Source organism: Toxotes jaculatrix, chromosome 20 (genome assembly GCF_017976425.1).
Source record: "Toxotes jaculatrix isolate fToxJac2 chromosome 20, fToxJac2.pri, whole genome shotgun sequence".
In the NCBI taxonomy this organism is placed as follows: domain Eukaryota; kingdom Metazoa; phylum Chordata; class Actinopteri; family Toxotidae; genus Toxotes; species Toxotes jaculatrix.
The window spans coordinates 3,518,908-3,538,916 of record NC_054413.1 but is presented as its reverse complement, the minus strand read 5'-3'; the positions used below and the strand labels follow the sequence as shown (position 1 = coordinate 3,538,916).

At 40.1% G+C, this 20,009-nt stretch overlaps 1 protein-coding gene across 2 annotated transcripts; it reads left to right on the top strand.

The window, feature by feature from the left end:
• Window positions 1-104: 104 nt before the first annotated feature.
• Window positions 105-10,483, top strand: adgrg2a (adhesion G protein-coupled receptor G2a). Of its 2 annotated transcripts, XM_041066240.1 has the most exons (17): window positions 105-168; window positions 255-372; window positions 939-4,984; window positions 5,117-5,232; window positions 5,339-5,475; window positions 5,567-5,723; window positions 6,035-6,190; window positions 6,363-6,485; window positions 6,741-6,783; window positions 6,872-6,975; window positions 7,098-7,222; window positions 7,422-7,690; window positions 7,905-8,004; window positions 8,242-8,528; window positions 8,637-8,738; window positions 8,943-9,059; window positions 9,152-10,483. In XM_041066240.1, exons 1-17 carry the CDS (start codon window positions 165-167, stop codon window positions 9,250-9,252), a joined length of 6,105 nt encoding a protein of 2,034 aa, XP_040922174.1. In that variant the 5' UTR covers window positions 105-164; the 3' UTR covers window positions 9,253-10,483. The 2 variants fall into 2 exon arrangements, with proteins under 2 accessions (XP_040922174.1, XP_040922175.1); XM_041066241.1 differs by lacking the exons at window positions 7,098-7,222; window positions 7,905-8,004; window positions 8,242-8,528; ... (1 more) ...; window positions 8,943-9,059; window positions 9,152-10,483 and having other exon boundaries at window positions 7,422-7,683.
• Window positions 10,484-20,009: the final 9,526 nt, after the last annotated feature.

Below are 20,009 nucleotides of genomic sequence, written 5' to 3'. Positions count from 1 at the left end.
CCCAAGGTGGATTTTAAACCTCCTTGCTGCTGGTCTTTAGGTTGTACAGCTGTATGGTGATACTGGAGATATCTGGACCTGTCAATGTTTGCTCCCTGAGTAAACTTCTGCAACAAGTCATTGACAACCGCACTGATATCTCAATTGAAAGGCCACTTGCCCGCATGGGTTAGTCTGCATGTTTTCTGAATATTACTATACCATTTTCCCCAATATGAATTCTCTGTTACGAAAAATTATTTCTCCGTCCCCAGTGGTGTGTGGTCCTCCTGGTTCACCCGTCCATACTCTGTTGGCATCCAACCTGAGTTGGGTTGCCAGTGACCTGCTGACCTCTGATGTCTGCCAACCAGACTCAACTCTTTTTAAGTGGTAAATGCATAAAACATTTCTATGCTGACATTAATTGATATTCATCTTTTTCTTTTTCTTTCCTGTGCATGTTTATAACTATGCACATTTCCAATCCAGAGCTGTATTTAGAGAACATACTGGAGTCTCTTCTGTTTGTTAGAGAACAAGCTGCATTTCTTTTGGTGGTAAAAGGGCACAAGACAAACAAAGGATGCTTCTCAGGATGTTTAGAGTCTTTCTGAGAAATTTAGGAGGAATTCAATAAACTCCAGAGAGTTTAATGTTTACTCAGCTTATGTAGCACAAACTGGGAGTACACAAGCATGAGAAAAGAGAAAAATCAGTGTTATTGTTTCCTGAACAATGAATGAAACTATTTTGTCAAAATACCATCTTTGTTTATTGATTGTATCTGTGAAACAGATATGATCCTACCTAAGAAAAATAACAATAGTAATATCAATACTCTTTCCATTGCCCTTTGACAAGGCTCTGGCTTCAGATATGAAGGTAAATCAAATAAATTTCTCTTAATATAAATGGTTGACTATTGAATATTTTGCTTTTTGTCTGTTCTTTCTCAGTGAGACAAATGAGACGCTCGCTGTTCTTCTGAATGACAGTTGCCCTCCGGAGCCTCCCACCACCAAGCAAAGCACAACTCAACCTTCCACTCTGACCAACAACATAACTACAACTTCTGAAGCCTTACGACCATCTGTCACCAGCACAACCCAACAAACTACCACGACAACTGAAGATAGCACAACAGTTCAACAGAAAAATGCATCACAACAAGCAGCTCAGTCTAACATGACAAATTCACTCACAACAATCAACAGTACACAATCCTGGACAGCACAACCTGTCATTGCAACAACCACACAAAACAAAACTGTGACCGTCTCTGACAGTACAACTTCACCCAACACTGAATCACAACAAAAGACAACACAATTCATAACGTTACCCTCTGTCAACTCAACACGACCCAACACCACAACTTCTGCCAACCACCTCATGACTCAAAACACAACAACTGTTCTGACTGATTCAGCAATCGACACAACTACACTGTCTCACAATCACACACCAGTGTACAATGTAACTACAACTAACACAGTTACACTTTCTTCAAATAACACAGCAGTTTATAACGCAACTACAGCTGAAGTACGCACACTTTCGCCCAATCACACAACACAGTACACTGTCACTACAGCTGGCAGCTTTGGAAAACAACACAACCGTACAGTTACAACGACAAACACAACAGTTAGCCCATTTACACCTTCTCCCAATTACACAATAGTGTACAATGGAAATACAGCCACCAACAATCACACTATGGTCTCTAACAATTACACAACAGTGTACAACATAACTGCAGCCACCAGCAATTACACAACAACCTCTAACAATTACACAACAGCCTCTAACAACTTTACAACAGCCTTTAACAATAACACAACAGAGTACAATGTAAGTGCAGCTGCCAACAATTACACAACAACCTCTAGCAATTACACAACAGCCTCTAACAATAGCACAACAGAGTATAATGTAATTACTGCTGCCAACGATTCCACAACAGCCTCTAAGAATCATACAACTACCTCTAACAATTACACGACAGTCACCGACAATTACACAACAGCCACCAACAATTACACAACAACCTCTAAAAACTACACAACAGAGTACAGTGTAACTGCTGCTGCCAACAACTACACAATAACCTTGAGCAATTACACAACAGCCTTTAACAATAGCACAACACAGTACAATGTAACTATAGCCGCCAACAATCACACAACCTACTCTAACAATTACACAACAGAGTACAGTGTAAATGAAGCTGCCAACAATTACACAACAGCCTCTAACAATAACACAAGACAGTACAATGTAACTACAGTGGCCAACAACTACACAACAGCCTCTAACAACTACACAAAAGAGTACAATTTAACTACAGCCTCTAACAACTACACATCAGCCTCTAACAATTACACACTAGGGTACAATGTAACTACAGTCACTAGCAATTACACAACAGCCTCTAAAAATTACACAACTGCAACTAACAATTATACAACCTTGAGCAATTACACAGCATCCTCTAACAACTACACAACAGAGTACAATGTAACTGTGGCTGGTAACAGTTACACAACAGTGTCTAACAGCAACACAACAGCCTCTAACAATCACACAATCACGTCTTACAATTATACAACAGCCTCTAACAATTACACAACAGAGTACAATGTAACTACAAATGCCAGCAATTACACAACAAACTCTAACAACTACACAACAGAATACAATTTAACTACAGCCACCAACAATTACACAGCGGTTTCTAACAATCACACAACGGCCTCTAACAATTACACACAAGATTACAATGTAACTGCAGCTACCAGCAATTACACAAGAGCCTCTAACAATCACACAACTGCCCCTAACAATTACACAACAGAGTACAATGTAACTACATTGGGCAACAATTACACAACAACCTTGAGCAATTACACAGCAGCCTCTAACAACTACACAACAGAGTACAATGTAACTGCGGCTGCCAACAGTTACACAACAGTGTCTAACAATTACACAACAGCCTCTAGCAGCAACATAACAACCTCTGACAATAACACAGCAGAGTACAATGTAACTACAGCTGCCAACAATTACACAACAGTGTCTAACAGAAACACAGCAGCCTCTAACAATCACACAATCACATCTTACAATTATACAACAGCTCCTAACAATAACACAGCAGAGTACAATGTAACTGCCAACAATTACACAAAAGCTTCTAACAATTATACAGTGGGGTACAGTGTAACCGCAGCCACCACAAATTACACAACATCCTCTAACAACTACACAACAGAGTACAATTTAACTGCAGCCACCAACAATTACACAGCTGTTTCTAACAATCACACAACTGCCTCTAACAATTACACAACAACCTCTAACAATCACACAACTGCCACTAACAATCACACAACAGCCTCTAACAACTACACAACAGAGTACAATGTAACTGCGGCTGTCAACAGTTACACAACAGCCTCTAACAATCACACAACTGCCTCTAACAATTACACAACAACCTCTAACAATCACACAACTGCCACTAACAATCACACAACAGCCTCTAACAACTACACAACAGAGTACAATGTAACTGCGGCTGTCAACAGTTACACAACAGCCTCTAACAATCACACAACTGCCTCTAACAATTACACAACAACCTCTAACAATCACACAACTGCCACTAACAATCACACAACAGCCTCTAACAACTACACAACAGCCTCTAACAATCACACAACAGCCTCTATCAATCACACAACAGCCTCTAACAATTACACAGTAGGTTACAATGTAACTGCAGCCACCAGCAATTACACAACAGCCTCTAACAATCACACAACAGCCTCTAACAATTACACAGTAGATTACAATGTAACTGCAGCCACCAGCAATTACACAACAGCCTCTAACAATCACACAATGCCCTCTCACAATTACACAGTAGGGTACAATGTCACTACAGCCACCAACAATTACACAGCGGTTTCTAACAATCACACAACTGTATCCAACAATTACACAATGACCTCTAACAGTTACACAACAGCCTCTAACAATCACACAACGGCCTCTAACAATTACACAACAGCCTCTAACAATTACACAACTGCCTCTAACAATCACACAACTGTCTCTAACAACTACACAACAGAGTACAATTTAACTGCAGCCACCAACAATTACACAGCGGTTTCTAACAATCACACAACGGCCTCTAACAATTACACAACAGCCTCTAACAATTACACAACTGCCTCTAACAATCACACAACTGCCGCTAACAATTACACAACAGCCTCTAACAATTACACAACAACCTCTAACAATTACACAAGAGCCTCTAACAATCACACAACCGCTTTGAACAATTACACAGTCGGGTACAATGTAACTACAGCCACCAACAATTACACAGCAGCCTCTAAGAATCACACAACAGCCTCCAACAATTACACAGTAGGGTACAGTGTAACTACAACCACTAGAAATTACACAACTGTGTCTGCTGCTGCTTCACAAGTTAATGAAACTCTAAACAATACAACAATGTCCACAAGAAACTTGACTGTGGACAATATTACTTCTGTTGTCAACAACACCACCAAACCCACAGCAGCTCCGGTGCAGAACCAGACTACAAATCACAGCACAGTGAGCGTGACCCACAGCATCACGACATCCAACAAAAATGACACCAGCTCCATCACACCTGGTCCCATGATTAATCACAACGCAACCGTGGGAATCAGCTTCAACCCGAGCTCAACTGTGAACAGTTCAACCACTGATTTCAAATCAACAACGAAAGAACCAGGAGTTAATTTAACGACCACAGCAGCTAATTCTTCTCTTGAGCACATAGCCACAACTTCAACCACAACCACCACTACTGCTACAACCACACGTGGCCCACTTCCACCCCAGATTAACAACACTACTGCTGGGGCGCCTTCAGCTTCTACAACAACTCTCCAAACCACCACCCTCACCAGTACAACCACAGCAGTGACTGGTATGTGAAGCTCAGAATACAAGAGCTCTATTATTAGTCTGATTGAAGCTACACAAGAAGGTTTGGTGGACCACAATGGCTGGAATAGCCCTCACTCTCATTTGTTGACGATTTGCTGTGCTCTTTTCCAAGGTACAGAAATTACGTCCAGAACTACGATAGAGACAACAAGAAGCCAAAACTCACAGGAGCAAGCAAATGAGCTGCTGAATCAAACACAGGATACTTCCCAGCTCAACTCCTCTCAGGTGAAGCTACTGATTTACTGAAGTATGAACTCCTAGATAAAATGTTAGCATAAAAACCTAATTATTTTATTTCATCAGACATAATGGATGATGATGGATGTTGCAGGTGGTGCAGTTGGTGGGGAAGCTGGAGAATCTTCTGGATGGCCCCAATGTCTCTAAGGAAGTGGGACAAATAGCCATCAACATCGTCAGCAACCTGATGGCGGGTAGCTCAGAGTCTCTCTCTGCATCTGCTAATAGGTAAAAATCACATGACCCTCACCTACATGTGCATGTACACACATATTCACAGACGTTTACTAAAATGTTTTGTCTACTTTCCTGTTGACAGGCTGATCCGATTAGTGGATAATCTGGGTCTTAAGCTGGATGTCAGTGGTGACAGTGAGATCCTCTCTTCAAGTTCGTTGGTTCTGGCAGTCAGGAAAGTGGATGGGACAAACTTTCCCGCAACATCTGTTGACATCTTCAACACTGATAATGTCCAGGTAGCACAGATTAGATTCTTTGGGTTTCCAGCTCCGTATGGTAAAAAAGACACAACTATACAGAAAGGCAGACAAATAATACTATAATACTAATAGTCTGCCATACAAAGTTACCACAACTAGCTCACCTAAAGTGGCTGTGCTGTCAGCCTGATTCAGTGTGGTCAGTGTGGATTCTCTTACCTGGTTTCATCAAATTCTATAAAATGAACACGGTGTCCTCAAAAGCAAACACGGATTAGAAGACACAAGAGAGACCTGCATTGCCGAACTACCGCAGTAACCATTTGTTAACCTTTTGGTGTTTCCAGCTCCGTGCTCTCAGTAGATCCCGGTCCAAGAGGTCAAGTTCTGCTCTGGGGTCAGTGTTCCTGCCCTCCAACATCACCGCGGGTCTGAGTCCTGAGCAGCAACTAGAGGCCAGCAGGGTCCAGTTCACTTTCTACACCAAAAGTGCCTTATTCCAGGTGCTTTCCCACCGTCCCATTCAACTGCGTATTCAACATTCATTTTTTATTTTAAGAAAGGGATACCGTTATGGCATGTTTCACTATATATAGCCATTACTGTGATAAAATGAAGTTGAAGCTGAGTATCCCCTTCCTTCAAAGTGATTCTGTCTTTCTCTGTCTTTTGCAGGATGAAGCATTAGATAACAACACCCTTGTCAGTCCAGTTCTGGGCTCCAGTGTTGCCAATTTGTCAATAAGCAACTTGACTGATAACATTCAGTTTACCATCCGAAACATCAACCCCCTACGTGTGAGTGTGCACATTCAAAATCAATACTGTTGTCACTCAAATGCCACAAGTAATTGCCAACATTTTGATAATGAGACCCAAAAAAAAGGTAGTTTAGTATTGTAATAAAAAACACTTTCTGGTCATGGTGGTTATTGTTTATTGGTGGCCGTGTATTTTTTACTATTTATTATAAGGATCTGGGTTGCAAAGTCTACAGCAGTAAACTACTCTTCGTGGTCTTGAAAAATTATAAACTTGCTTCTTGCTTCACAGGGACATGTGGCCTCCTGTGCATTTTGGGACTTCACTATGAATGGTGAGTGCGTGAATGCCAAATATAGCTGGCTGAGAGCCGAATTGCCACAGGTGTGAACATTCCTGTTAGTGGTGTTTCTGTTGTTCAGGTGGTAGAGGAGGCTGGAGCTCAGCCGGCTGCTTCATTGTCAATGCCACACCGGAGGAAACAATCTGCAGCTGCAACCACCTCACTTCATTTGCAATACTGCTGGTTAGTGCCTGTGTGTTTGTGTGCAGTGAAGAAGGGAACAAGAACATTGTTTAAGACACAGCCCACAGTTGTTCAGTATTCACTTCTTGTATATCTGTGTCTGTGCCCTGTCCTTAATGCAGGATTTGTCCAGAGAAGGATTAACTGACCGAAAGCAGGCACAGATTCTAACTTTCATCACCTACATCGGCTGTGGAATCTCTGCTGTGTTTCTTGCCGTCACCTTACTAACATACCTTTCATTTGAGTAAGAATCCATCTCTTTACAAAGCTGAGACTACTTCAATCTGAGCTTCATCAGGGAAACGTCATGATCAGGCTCCCTAAGCATTTCAAAGTTAAAATAGATTGAAAAATAATGCACAAATTTACTCATTACAAAATGCACTAAAATGTGCCCTCATTTCTGTTCCTAGTAGTTTTTTATATAAACTCTGTCTTTTCAGAAAACTGCTGCGAGATATTCCTGCCAAGATCCTGGTCCAGCTCTGCACGTCCCTCCTCTTCCTCAACCTGGTCTTCTTACTGGATGGCTGGCTGGCGCTCTACCCGGCGATCGGGCTGTGTATTAGCACTGCTTTCTTCCTGCACTACTTCCTCCTGACATCATTCACCTGGGCTGGACTGGAGGCTCTGCACATGTACCTGAGCATTGTCCAGGTGTTCACTCCTTACCTGAGCAGATACATGCTCAAGTTCTCACTGATGGGCTGGGGTAGGTGCTTTAAACCTGAACTCCAAACTGTTATGACTTCAGTGTTTAAGTTAGGAATTTATAAATGTTCATAAAGTGTTTCTCTGCCAGTTATAGGAGGATACAATTTAATCTAATAAACTTTTAAAATTTGGTTTTGAGACATATTTCCCCTCAAATGATTTTATTGGATATTTTGTGAAGGTTCTGTTGATTGATATCCTGGTGTTTGCAGGTATTCCTCTTCTTGTGGTGATCATTGTAATATCAGTAAACGAAAACAACTATGGTCTGGTTACATATGGAAAATACACAGATGGCACTTCAGATGACTTGTAAGTTAAAAATTGTAAATTTCTTTCAGACAAACTGTTTCATATGAAATGAAACTTTATTTTTTTGGTTTCATTGCACACCTTTGGATCTAATTGAATTTTGAGTTATGTCTGTGCTATTCATATCAAATGTAAACACATTACAACCTGGTAACCTACCTGAACAACACGCAAAATACCATGTAACCCGCCTTACTCCATGTTAACATTTCTGCTTCTGTATGTGTCCCTCTGTAGCTGTTGGCTGAGTAATGACATTGCCTTCTATGTGGGCGTGGTGGCCTACTTCATCCTGATCTTTGCTCTGTGCCTGCTGGTCTTCATCGTCGTAATGGTCCAGCTGGCCCGGATCAAGAGGCAGAACCCTCAGAACCAGTCTCCTAACAGGGGAGTGATGACTGACCTGCGCAGCAGCACTGGCCTAATCGTCCTGCTTGGCCTCACGTGGGGGTTCGCTCTGTTTGCCTGGGGACCCCTCTACTTACCCTTTGTTTACCTTTTTTCCATATTCAACTCGCTGCAAGGTGGGACCTGTATGAACCTGAGACTTTTTTTTCCTGTTATTACCCAAACCATAATACACAAATGTATCCAAAAAGCTATTTTATTACTATTTAACTTGTTCTGTGCAGGTTTCCTTGTCTTTGTTTTCCACTGTGCTGTAAAGGAGAATGTCCGCAAGCAGTGGAGGACTTATCTCTGCTGTGGGAGACTGCGATTGGCTGAAAACTCAGGTGGGCACCTAAATGTGTTCTTATACCTCTGATAATTTAATTGTACACATTAGGAGTTTTCAAATTGCAAGCAAGATACTGCATACCTAGAAAATAGAAAAAAAAACGATACTCCTTATAATTTAAGAACTTGAGAATCATCACATTTGAATTTTTTCTTCAGTATCAAAGTAAACAAACACATCCATTTGGTTTTACATACAGAATGGAGTCGGACGGCCACCCAGAACAATAGAAATCTGTCTGTCACCACGGCAACCACCTCAGCTCCCCACTTCACCTCTCGAAGCTCCTCTGTCAGCGATGGCACCAATAGCAGTGGCATGTTTACAACGTTTTTATACAGTTTATACACACTTACATGCACATACACAGTGATACTATTAATGTGTTAATATGTTTGTCCCTCGCAGGCTCTGTGTTTGCGGACAGCGGAATATCTGACGGCTCCAACAGTGACGTTGTCCTCAACGAGCTCCACAGACGAAATCTGTCACTGCAAGGCGAGGCCTGAAAACTGTGTCAAAAGATTTCATTTGTGATGACGGCATTTATCTGCTCCGAGAGAGCCGTGAGGGCAGACAGAGATTAGGGATCTCCTGCAGATTCTGTAAACAAAAAACAGTAATCACAGGAGCGGATCCTCACGGGGTTCGAAGAAAACGTCAGTGTTAGGCAAGATGAAGGTCTCAAAAGGTGTAATGAAGGACAGAAGACGTCCAAGGAGAGGTTAGACTGAATTTACTGAAGTGAAAAAAAAGTTACTTGACTCTATTTCTACATTGACAGTAGAATATATGAAAACAGAAATGATGTAAGAGGCTTGTTAGAGGCAGTAAGTGCAACAGTAGGTGTGTGTGTGACTGAAAATCTGAATTATTTCACTGTTACAGCTGTGACTCAGTGTTTCTGCAGACTGTATAGCTTCTTTCAAAGCTCTTGGAATTATTACTGTACACATGAAGTATATTAACATTATTTTCAGTTGGAAAGAAAGGTCACGGCATGTTAATGATACAAAATTGCATTGAACAGATGCTGTCAACATTGCATAGATTATTTTGAGGCTATTTTTCTTTCTTTTAGTATAATTTTCTTCTTTATGAACATAAATGGAAAAAAGGTATTTCCAGTGTTTTGCAATGCTCCATGGACTGTTTTTTCAGACTTTATGCCCCATGAATGAGGGGTGTCAAGAGGCACTTTGGGAAGGATTCCCTACCTTTAATAGAGGCCAGATGGATTGAAGGAGAATGATTAAGTGAACACATTTCGATCTCATCTGTCTTTAGAGGGGCATAGAGGGTTTATTCCTCCTTTAATGTGAGATACTGCTTTATGTTGCTTCCGTACAGTGCTTATGTTAGACTCATGAGATGTTAGATTGTTCATTTACTATGTATTAGATATTTTTTGAGCAAAAAAGGGACATGAAATATGCAGCATACTAATGAAGAGGATTTATTTCCTGTCCTTCTTAGAAAGGACACATTTTACTAAATGTCCTTGCAGGAGAACATGTGCCTGCCATGAAAGAGAAAATAATGAACCGTCAAATTATAACCTGTCCACTTTGTCTTTTTTTTTGAGTCAGAGAGTTTCACATCTACATGACATCTTTACATCTATAATCAAACCTGTGAAACAGGAAAAACCACCAATTACAATCCCAGCAGACTCCCCTGTCATCGCAGTGTTGTGTAACCTTCAGCAGAGCATCTCGTGACCAGCCAGCACCGGGTCAATCACAGCCTGTGAAGGTCGAGCCCAGAGGTGGGCAACGGTTAGCTATTAAAAAGTTTTACACAACTTAAGATCTCAGTGTGGCCTCTAATGTGAACCAAACCACAGAGTGTGCTGTGTGAGTAACAGAGAGGCAGATATTACGGTGATGAGCATGAATCACATGAATTTGTTTCATTCCTGAGTCCAACGCTGGGTCATGCAGATGAGAAATTTGTGCAACCATTTGAATTCTTTTTAAGAAATAATCAGCATAATAATCGAAAAACATGTTGAGCTTTGTTTTCTCAGCTTGATACTAAACACTTTTCCAAATTTTATGAGAATCGCTTATGAATCGCTTTTGGACTGATGACATGTTTCAGAAAATGACACATTTCTTCTGTTTGAGCTCTCAGAGACCTGAGCTATGAAACATGATTATATATAATATATTTTCATCTGCTCTACCTCTCCAGTGTTAACAGTACCATTTATATATTTGAGGTTTATGAACCCGAAATATAAGCACTTGCAACTTTTATCTTACATAGCCTTTGTAACATCAGTACTTCATTACAATGGTGAAAAATTAAAGAAAAACAAAATTCATTCATTCAAAATTTTACTAAAGCAGAAAGGCAAATGTATTTGCATCAAGATAAAGAAGTGGATTCTCAAACTTGTAAAAAAGTGACGTGGAAGCAAAACCAGTGTCAACAACAGTACTCTGTCTACTCTTCCACCAGATGTCAGTGTTATCCCACACCTTTCCTCATCACATCACAGTAACTCTTACTCATACCGGGAAACATGACTGAGCCCTCTTGCTATTCACACGACCGCTAACATGCACACCTATGGCACCACCCTGTTCTTTCTGGCCACTGAGCAGCTTTACTGCAGCAATCTGGTATTTGGTAATTATTAAGGCGAATCTCAATATTTTTTACTGAAGAAGAGAAGGACTTTTTAACCAGAAAATCATCCCACTTACAATCCTCTTGGTTGCTGCTGCATCATCTAAAACAATATTATCAGTAAACCTGAAAAATCCAGCTGATGCATGCAGAGAGCTACCCCAAAACAACTGACCTGAATAATCCTTGGATCCTAATTCACTCGTGGTTTATTCATTTATGCATAAGACCCCTTTTTTTGTCTCTGATGTAAATTCTGTCAGATTCAATATCCCAGCTTCTTGATAAGCAGCATGGATGCAGAATAAACATGTCCATGTCTGGTTCACTTGACTAATTTGCTGGCAGATTTGACTAATCACACATCAGTCAAGAGGGAAGCTTTTTTTTTTCTTGTCTGGAGTTTTAATTAGATTTGAAGGTTAACTTTTAGTGCAGCTGTGCCAGAGTGGCCTGCATGCTTTTACAACCTCTCTAATGGTGGACATCAGGGAAGGGTTAAAGAGAGACAAAAAAATAAACAGATGCATCAAAATCGAATAACATTTCAGTCCTAAATGGACGTTTAACGACTGATCTCGGGGCATGCGAAAAACATACATAAATAAATTCCCCTTCCTAAAATTCATTAACAAAGGATTGACCCCTTCACTGTGCTGTGACATAGAAATTCATGCTCTATTCTCCATTATCACAGGCCATCAATATTTAATCCAGGTCAAATGAAAGGTCTGTCACTCCCTGGAGGTTTGCTTCCGCAGTTTAACACCCAACCCGCATTTTCATGCAAGTGATACCAGCAGTTTTTCATTTTGTTTAAAGTGTGTACAAGCCTACAAGGGTTTGGAGATGTAAAGAAGCTGATGTGATTTTCCCCCATGCAGTTGATTTATTTATGTAGTTTTAAACTTTAAAAACACAGACAGGCTGTTTGTAGCTGCAGCTGAAGAGTATTGATCATTGGCACCTCAGCAGCTGTTCGTTGTTGAGCACTGGCTCATTCAGTGACTATTCCCACTCTGATTTCCCAGCTGCCTGAAGACTCACTCCTCACAACACTTCACATTCCAACTGTGGCCATTACAGCTAAGGTAAACATCCCAAATCCAAGGGGGGGGGGGGGGGGCAAGCTCCAATCAGACACAGACATTCTTGTAATTCCTGAAGTATGCATGTGAAGATGAGCACTGTGGGATAGATTTTAATTTCAGATCTTGGATATGAGATGTGCTATCAGCTCTGTTTTCAGCACCTAACCTGTGACATTAATAACTTTTCATATATTACTTTTAATATCTCAGAATGACTAATTCTGAGATATTGCAGTCTGCAGGCTTCAGACTGCAAAATTTCATCACTTACATCATTCAGCTCACTTGACACTGAGATATGGAGAGTATGTAGAGATGAATAGTCTGGTCCTAATAAATATCATAGAGAATATATTTAATATACAACAAATGAATACACATTTTTCTTATTGACAACTTACCAGACACAATCTTAGAAGATCTCCAGGTGGCGAAGATGATAAACAAGGAGCTGATCTTGTGTGTATGTCCCGAACAAGGCTCATCATCATGGATGTGGAGGCAGTATAATAAACGATTTGTGTCTGAGTTGATGGCTGAGGAACAATCTGTATTAACTGATGTGGCTGTGGAGGGCAGTAAAACACAGGGAATCTCAGCTCAGGCACCAGCAGCTTTCACTTCTGTGTGTGTGTGTGTGCGTGCGTGTGCGTGGTATTAATTTTGCAGACATGTCGACGAGCTTAATTCCTGAACTTTCTGAGCCTTTTGTGCTGTGATAAATTTTGACAAACGCGCTGATATTGTATTCATATACCATCAGTCGCACTGTTTCATCTTTTAATATAAAAGCTGTAAACCATAATCCAGCCTGCATAAAGAGTTGTTTTATGTGAAACCAAACAGAATGGCTAATAACATGTGAACTCCCCGGCATCAGCAGAAATAAACGTCTCCTCTGGGAACCATCAGATCAATGAGGCAAACCTCTCAATCAAATGTTGATTGAAGGGAGTCGCTGAATCAGCAGGATCTTTATTGTTTGGCAAATTGGGAATTTAAAGTCATGCTCATGAGCTTATTGTCCTCCAGCCATTGCATGCCTTTGAAATTCATAGAAGTAAAAATGTGTGTTCACATGTATTAGGTTGGATCTAAAGTTTGGTTACCTCAGTGACAAGGAAAGCTGAGTTTATAAACTCCTGTCACATGAATTTACAAACATGTATTTCCATTGGTGGCCCAAAAGATAGTAACAGATGATGACACGGTGTTGATGACTATTGTCATTAATGCACAGGTAAGCCCTGTGATCAAATGTGATGCACCAGTCTGGACAGGTAAAGTCAGCAGAGGGAAGGCACAAACATACAGCTGAACATTAGCAACTCTGGTTATACTTTTTTTTTTTTTTTCTTGTATGAGTAAGAGCATCCTCACATAGCTGAGTGTTTCCTCACCCTTTCTGGACATTCACATCCCAGACAGACAATGTGATGTAAAAGGAAGAACTACAAAGGGACAGACAGGAGATGGAGAGAAACACAGTTACACAATACATTACGAGACAAGAAAAGTGTTGCCTAGACCCAGGGGAGGTCTTATTCAATACCTGTTTGTCCAGCTTGCATCAGCAGAAGGGAGGATGCTCATCACCGGGACTGTGCAGGAGGCAACAAACCTGACAGATAATAGCCTCAGTCAGGAGTTAGAGATGGTGTTTTTGTTTCCCTGAATCATGAAATATGTATTATTACTAACCTGATGTGACCAGAGCAAGAAGCACAGATACGAGTAGTTTGTGTCTGCTGCTGCTGCAGCTGCTGCTTTGTCCCAGAGGACGCATCCCAACAGATGGAGCTTTATTCTGTGGTTCTAACAGGATTTCAGTGACAAATATTATTGATTAAAATAACAAAATTCCTTGAATATCATTCATAACTTTACAATCCACAAGATATATTTGAGGAAAATGCTTCATAGTTCAAGAATTAAAATCAATACTGTTTAAGTTTAGTGTCTAATTAAGATTCTAGTTAAAGTTATTTCTTATCAGCCCCTTGGATCTGTATGTTGTATGTTTTGTGATTTATATGTGACTAAACTTGTAACAGTACAATTTGCTGTTGGGATTTATAAAGACAGTAGTGTCTACTGTATATATCTATTAGTTATTCCTCATCACAGGAACCCCTGTTAAGTTCCCAACTGCTGCCAAACACCTGACCCTACTCCTCCTTGCACACCTGTCCTTCATTACCTCATCAAGTCACACCTGTCTCAAATCAAGCCCCAGTGTATAAATACAAGTCACTTTCCTGCTCCCAGCTGGGCTACCATATTGTCAATGTTGAGCTCTTCCCGTGGTGCTGCCTGTTTCTGATCTGCCCTCCTGGCTTTGCCTGTTCAGATTTGTTTGTCTTGTCTGATTCCCAGACACTGAACACAGTTTCAGAGGCTCTGTATGAAAATGACTGCTAATGTTTCTTGTTAATATTTCTTGAGTCACAGAGCTCAGTTACAAGTCACAAAGCCACTTCAAAGAGACACAAAATGACCACAAAGATCCAAAAATAACCACAGAGACTCGAACCAACCACAAAAACACGTGTTATGGAGTCATTTTTTGTCTCTTTCACTCTTAGGAGTGGTCAGGGGCCTTTTCCTGGTCCTATTTTCTCATACTCTGTCCATGCTCAAAACAGCTGAACCTGCAGCTGGACCCGATCTTGGTTGTACTCTTGTTAGCGCTCTATCAGTTAAACTGTTTATGTTAGAAACTGCGTTCTGTTCTTCTTTGTTTACAATGATGTTTTCCAGAAGTATAATTTTAATTACTAAAGCTGATGACTCCTCCTAACTCTGTACTTTATTTTGACATTTCAGAGAAGTCAAAATTTTTCTTTAATGGAAATAATTTGAAAAGTGTCTGGTCCTGTGACAGGCAGGCTTATTTAAACTAGAGTCGGAGACGAGGGAAATTACATCCTCCACAGTGCTGGTAATGACAAAGAGACATTTGAAATGCAGATAGTAAAACAACATCAGTTGCATGTTCAAATGTAGTGTGACTGCATGTCTGTGAACATATCAGCCTCTGAGATCTGTGGGATGGTAGCGTCCACTGACACTACTATTTTAACACAGTGGGGATGTGCTTTGCCAGCACACTAGAGTCTGAATGCTGCTCGGTAAACAAAACCAGTGGGGTTCCATAAAGAGCACAGTTAGTTATTTGGCTGAGGAAGTGGTGAAAATTGGTTAATTCAAATGTCCAGTAGCTAGAACTTTCCAAAGATTCTGGGAACATTAATTTTAGTATCGAGTCAGTTTTTAATAAAAATAAAAAAGATTAAAAAAAACAGCTAACATCTTACACTTTATGTCATGCATAAAATAAAAGGATTCGTTCATCAGTCATCAGTTCTACATTAAAGTAAAGGTTCTGAAAACTTCCTCCACCGAAGCCAAATATTCATGTATGTGATGGAAAATCTGTCACTGGTTCTTTCTCCAGGATTATTTACATTCCCACTTGGATGAAAGACATCTCAGGCCTGCTAGGAAGGCTTATGAATATCTGACCAGCTCCTTTGGACACCCAATGTGTTTGTTTGTATATTTGTATATTTCATATTGTTTTCATATTGTTTTATCCTATTTTATCTACTCTTCACGGTCTACTGGAACAACCTAATTTCCCTTTGGGGATTAATAAAGTTTTCTGTCTGTCTGTCTGTCTGTCTGTCAATACTCTCTCTTAGGAAAACGCAGGGTCATGTCAGGGACAACACAGAAAAAGCGCTGACACTTTGACTCCAAAACTCTGCGTTGGGAGTAAAAATTTGTCCCATGAGCAAATGTCTCAAGGTGACTTCTACTTCAGAGATAATGCATAATGTGCTTAAGTTTCATGCTAAAAGTAGGTCTAGAGGAATGTGTGAGAAATTTATTTCCTCATTTCATTTTAGCGTGAAAACATATTTTACCTGCAAGGCACAAGAAAATTAACCCACTTTGTACAATCAAATAAATAAAAGTTTCTCCCATTCCACTTTAAAACTGTGAAACAAATCAACTAAACTTTTTGTGGGAAGCTAAAAGGAGAAACTCAGCAACCAGAAATATCATCCAGTGTTTGCATCAAGAAATGCGCCTTCTGTTTCACAACAGAAAATAAGTATGGTTGCTCATTTGAAGAGTTTATTTTTATTTTTTTACACACGTATCAAAGAAGATGTGTTTGTTTGAAAAGCAAAATCAATAAAAAATCTTGAAAGCATGCACATGGGTAAACCAGTGTCTTGGAAGACCAGCTATATTGACTTGGCAATAAAGAACTGCAGGCAGCTTTGCAGTTCTGTGTTGACTTCTAAGCCAACCTTGAGTCCAAGTTCAACCCTGACACAACAAAGCTAAAAAAAAAAAAGCTGCTTAAATCTATCCTATAGGAAACACTCACATTATCTGTCCCTTGAAAGCCTTACCTTCAGGCAAGGCTTTATAAATTGACTCTGTCTCCTCCCTTTTGCTTTTGGGATATAAATAGCCCATCAATTTGACATGCTTACCATGTCAGTTAGCAGCAGACGTCTCACTTTTTAATGCAGAGAGAAGAGCGACAGACAGTCAGAAAAAGAGAGGGAGACAGTTCGGAGAGGAGGGGGGGAGCTGACGTTTTCAAACTGCTTCTCTTTAGTGAGGCTGAATCTGCACCTGCTAATGTAAGCTTGACCTACTCTGACACTTGTTTAAAAAAAAAAAAAAAAAAGTCTGGCCTCGTTATACTTTACTTCTGAACAGACTTCACCTTTTTGTAAAGACACTGAAATATTCTCACAGTTTTGAGTTACAAAGAATTTTAAGATCCATGTGCTTGTTATTTTCTAAAGAAGACAGCATAATGTGAGAGACATAACTCCTGTCTCAGGATGATGCAAGTGTTTCATTCCCTCTCCACTGCCTCTTATGCCATATTGTGATTTAGCCGGTTGCCCCTGACAACCGTGAGCACAATCATGAAAATCACCCAGAAACACATTGATTTACTTTGTTCAATCAGCTATATCTGTGCCAGAAATAATGGGGAGCTGTGTCTTTATGGGGCTTATAACATTTCTAATTAAGAAGAGAATCAATATGTTAACAGTCACATTCATAATTATAACTAATGGCATTTTCACAACACAGAAAAGGGCGCCATAGCACGTAAGCGCCGCCCCGATAAAATCCACACCTGACAGTCTGCGAGAAGCTTTTAATCAATGCTGAATACAGTAATGAATATATAATTAGCTGGCGCTCTATTGATCAAGACTAATTTTTCCACAGCCTCAAGCTGATTAAAACATTTCATTTCATTAAATCTTGTGGCACATTACTGTAGTTTCCTAAGGGCTGAACTGAAGCTGTCGTTGTACGGCACATACAGCACCAAGCCGTCATGATCTTCCTCTTCCCTGGAGCAGCTCTTGCAACATTTGCAGGTTGCTGTGATTGCACTGAGAAAGTGATGTGCAGACAGATGTGCATGACAGCTCTGCCTTTAGAAAAAAAATCTACTTCACCATCTCCACTAGATGAGCGCTTTAACTCGGCATAACAAAGGGGGGGTTTTAATGACTAGTATTTTAATCTTAGTATCTAATGATTGTAGGATGATTTGGTATCTTATGATTGCTCTACAGAAATCTGATTGTTCTTGTGGTTTTTGCACATGTGACACACAGGAAAAAAAAAAAATCTCAGATCCAACAACCCCAGTCATCCAGAACTAGGGTGAAATATTTCTCTTTCCTATGTTCAAGAAGACAAGAAGACATTACTGAATGGCTTCGGTGTTGGACTGTGACAGTTGTTGTCTATGCACCAGGCACGTTTTGACTTTTTTTTTATGCTTTTATGATAAGAACAGTAGACTTTTTGTAAAATTTCCAAAGACATAAGTATAAATTTATTTATACAAATGCCTTTGTGAATTTTATATTCATTATATTCAAAATTATATAATATTTACTTATTATTTCTTTATGATTAATTTTATATTGGTTACATTATTAACTTTTTCTGCTGCTGCTTTTGTGGTCTGATTCTATGTTGCCCAGTACTCTTCATACCTTCACAGGTATCTCATAAAACATGTCCTTTTGTGCTCCATTTACAGAGGGGTCTAGTGCTCCAGAGGTAGGGCGGGCCCCTCAGGCCTCAAGCTCAAAGCCCTTGGGGGCCTCATTAAAGCTAAGACTTGGGCTTTCCTTCTGAGTTAGGAGTGGAAATGTTTTTTTCTATCCAAGGAAAAAAAGAGATTGAGTTGGATTGACAGACAGAGTGGAGTGTTACTATGATGAGACTATCCATTAGTGTCCGTTTGCTTGTCTTTACAAGAAAACCAAGGTCAGCAGATTGCCAAGTTCAGCGCTGGCCCTTCCTCTAGTCCTCCTTCACATTTTGTCTTGCAAGCTTTTACTTTGGGCCTGTCACTCTTGTTATGTAACTGGTTCAGTTTTGATTTCCAGGGCTAGAAATACTGCAGATAAGAGGTGGTGAGATCTGGACACACGCACGATAAGGGGCTCATCAGTTACACAACATGAAAAATATCACAACCGCTGATCTGATATTAAAAAAAAAAAAATAATGCCACAGAGATGCTTTGGGTGTGTGATCATGTTCCCGGGACAGTAATTTAGGTCAAGGAACTGTTCATTAAGAGGAAGTAATTATCTCATCACTGGCTGATTATGGCACATCGTATTTGTTTTGGTGTCACTTGGTTCATTAGCAATTCATTATCTGTCATCAAATACAAAAAACAACAAGATAAATTTTAGTGTGACATCTGCTCAAATAGGCAAGTGTTGAACTCCAGAAGATGATTATTGATAAAAAAAAACAAATCTATATTTGTCATACTGCTGAGCAGATCTCATCTTACATTATATTACACAGGACAAAATGCCACCACAGATAGTTACTTATTGTGATGCTAGTTCTATGAACAGACACAGAGCAGCTTCATGCAGGACGCCTTTCCAGTTACACCGATCTCAGAAATAACTGTTCATTTCAAAGCTCTGGAAAGTGCATACTTGCCTTCTCCTTCCCCCATTTTCCTCACAAACACATCACACATCTTCTTTTATTTGTAGCCTTAAATCCCTTTTAGAGATTTCCCAAACATTGCTGTCTGCTGTACTTTTTTTAATCAGCAGTGATGCAACATTGTGTCCCTCTGACAAAGAAAGGAGAAACCGGTAAAGGCCTGCCATTGATTAGACCACAAACAGTCGTTGTCTGTGCTATCTCTGTCTCTGTCGTATGTTCAATAACAATGGAGCATTTCAAATGTGACCCCAAGGTCATCTGGATGGCTCTATCTAAAGTTCAAAGTCTGTCTCATGTTACTTTGATTTGGTGTGAGGTTACAACCTGAGATCTATATGAACCAGATTGGCTCTCATTCCTAATCTGATCAGTGCTATCTGAAATATTTAAAAGCATATTCAAAGGGTCTGTCCAGCTTTGTTCTCTGAATTCTCAGCCAAAGGTGCCCTTTCAGTGGAAGGCATTCACACATATGCCAAACAATATACCTACAG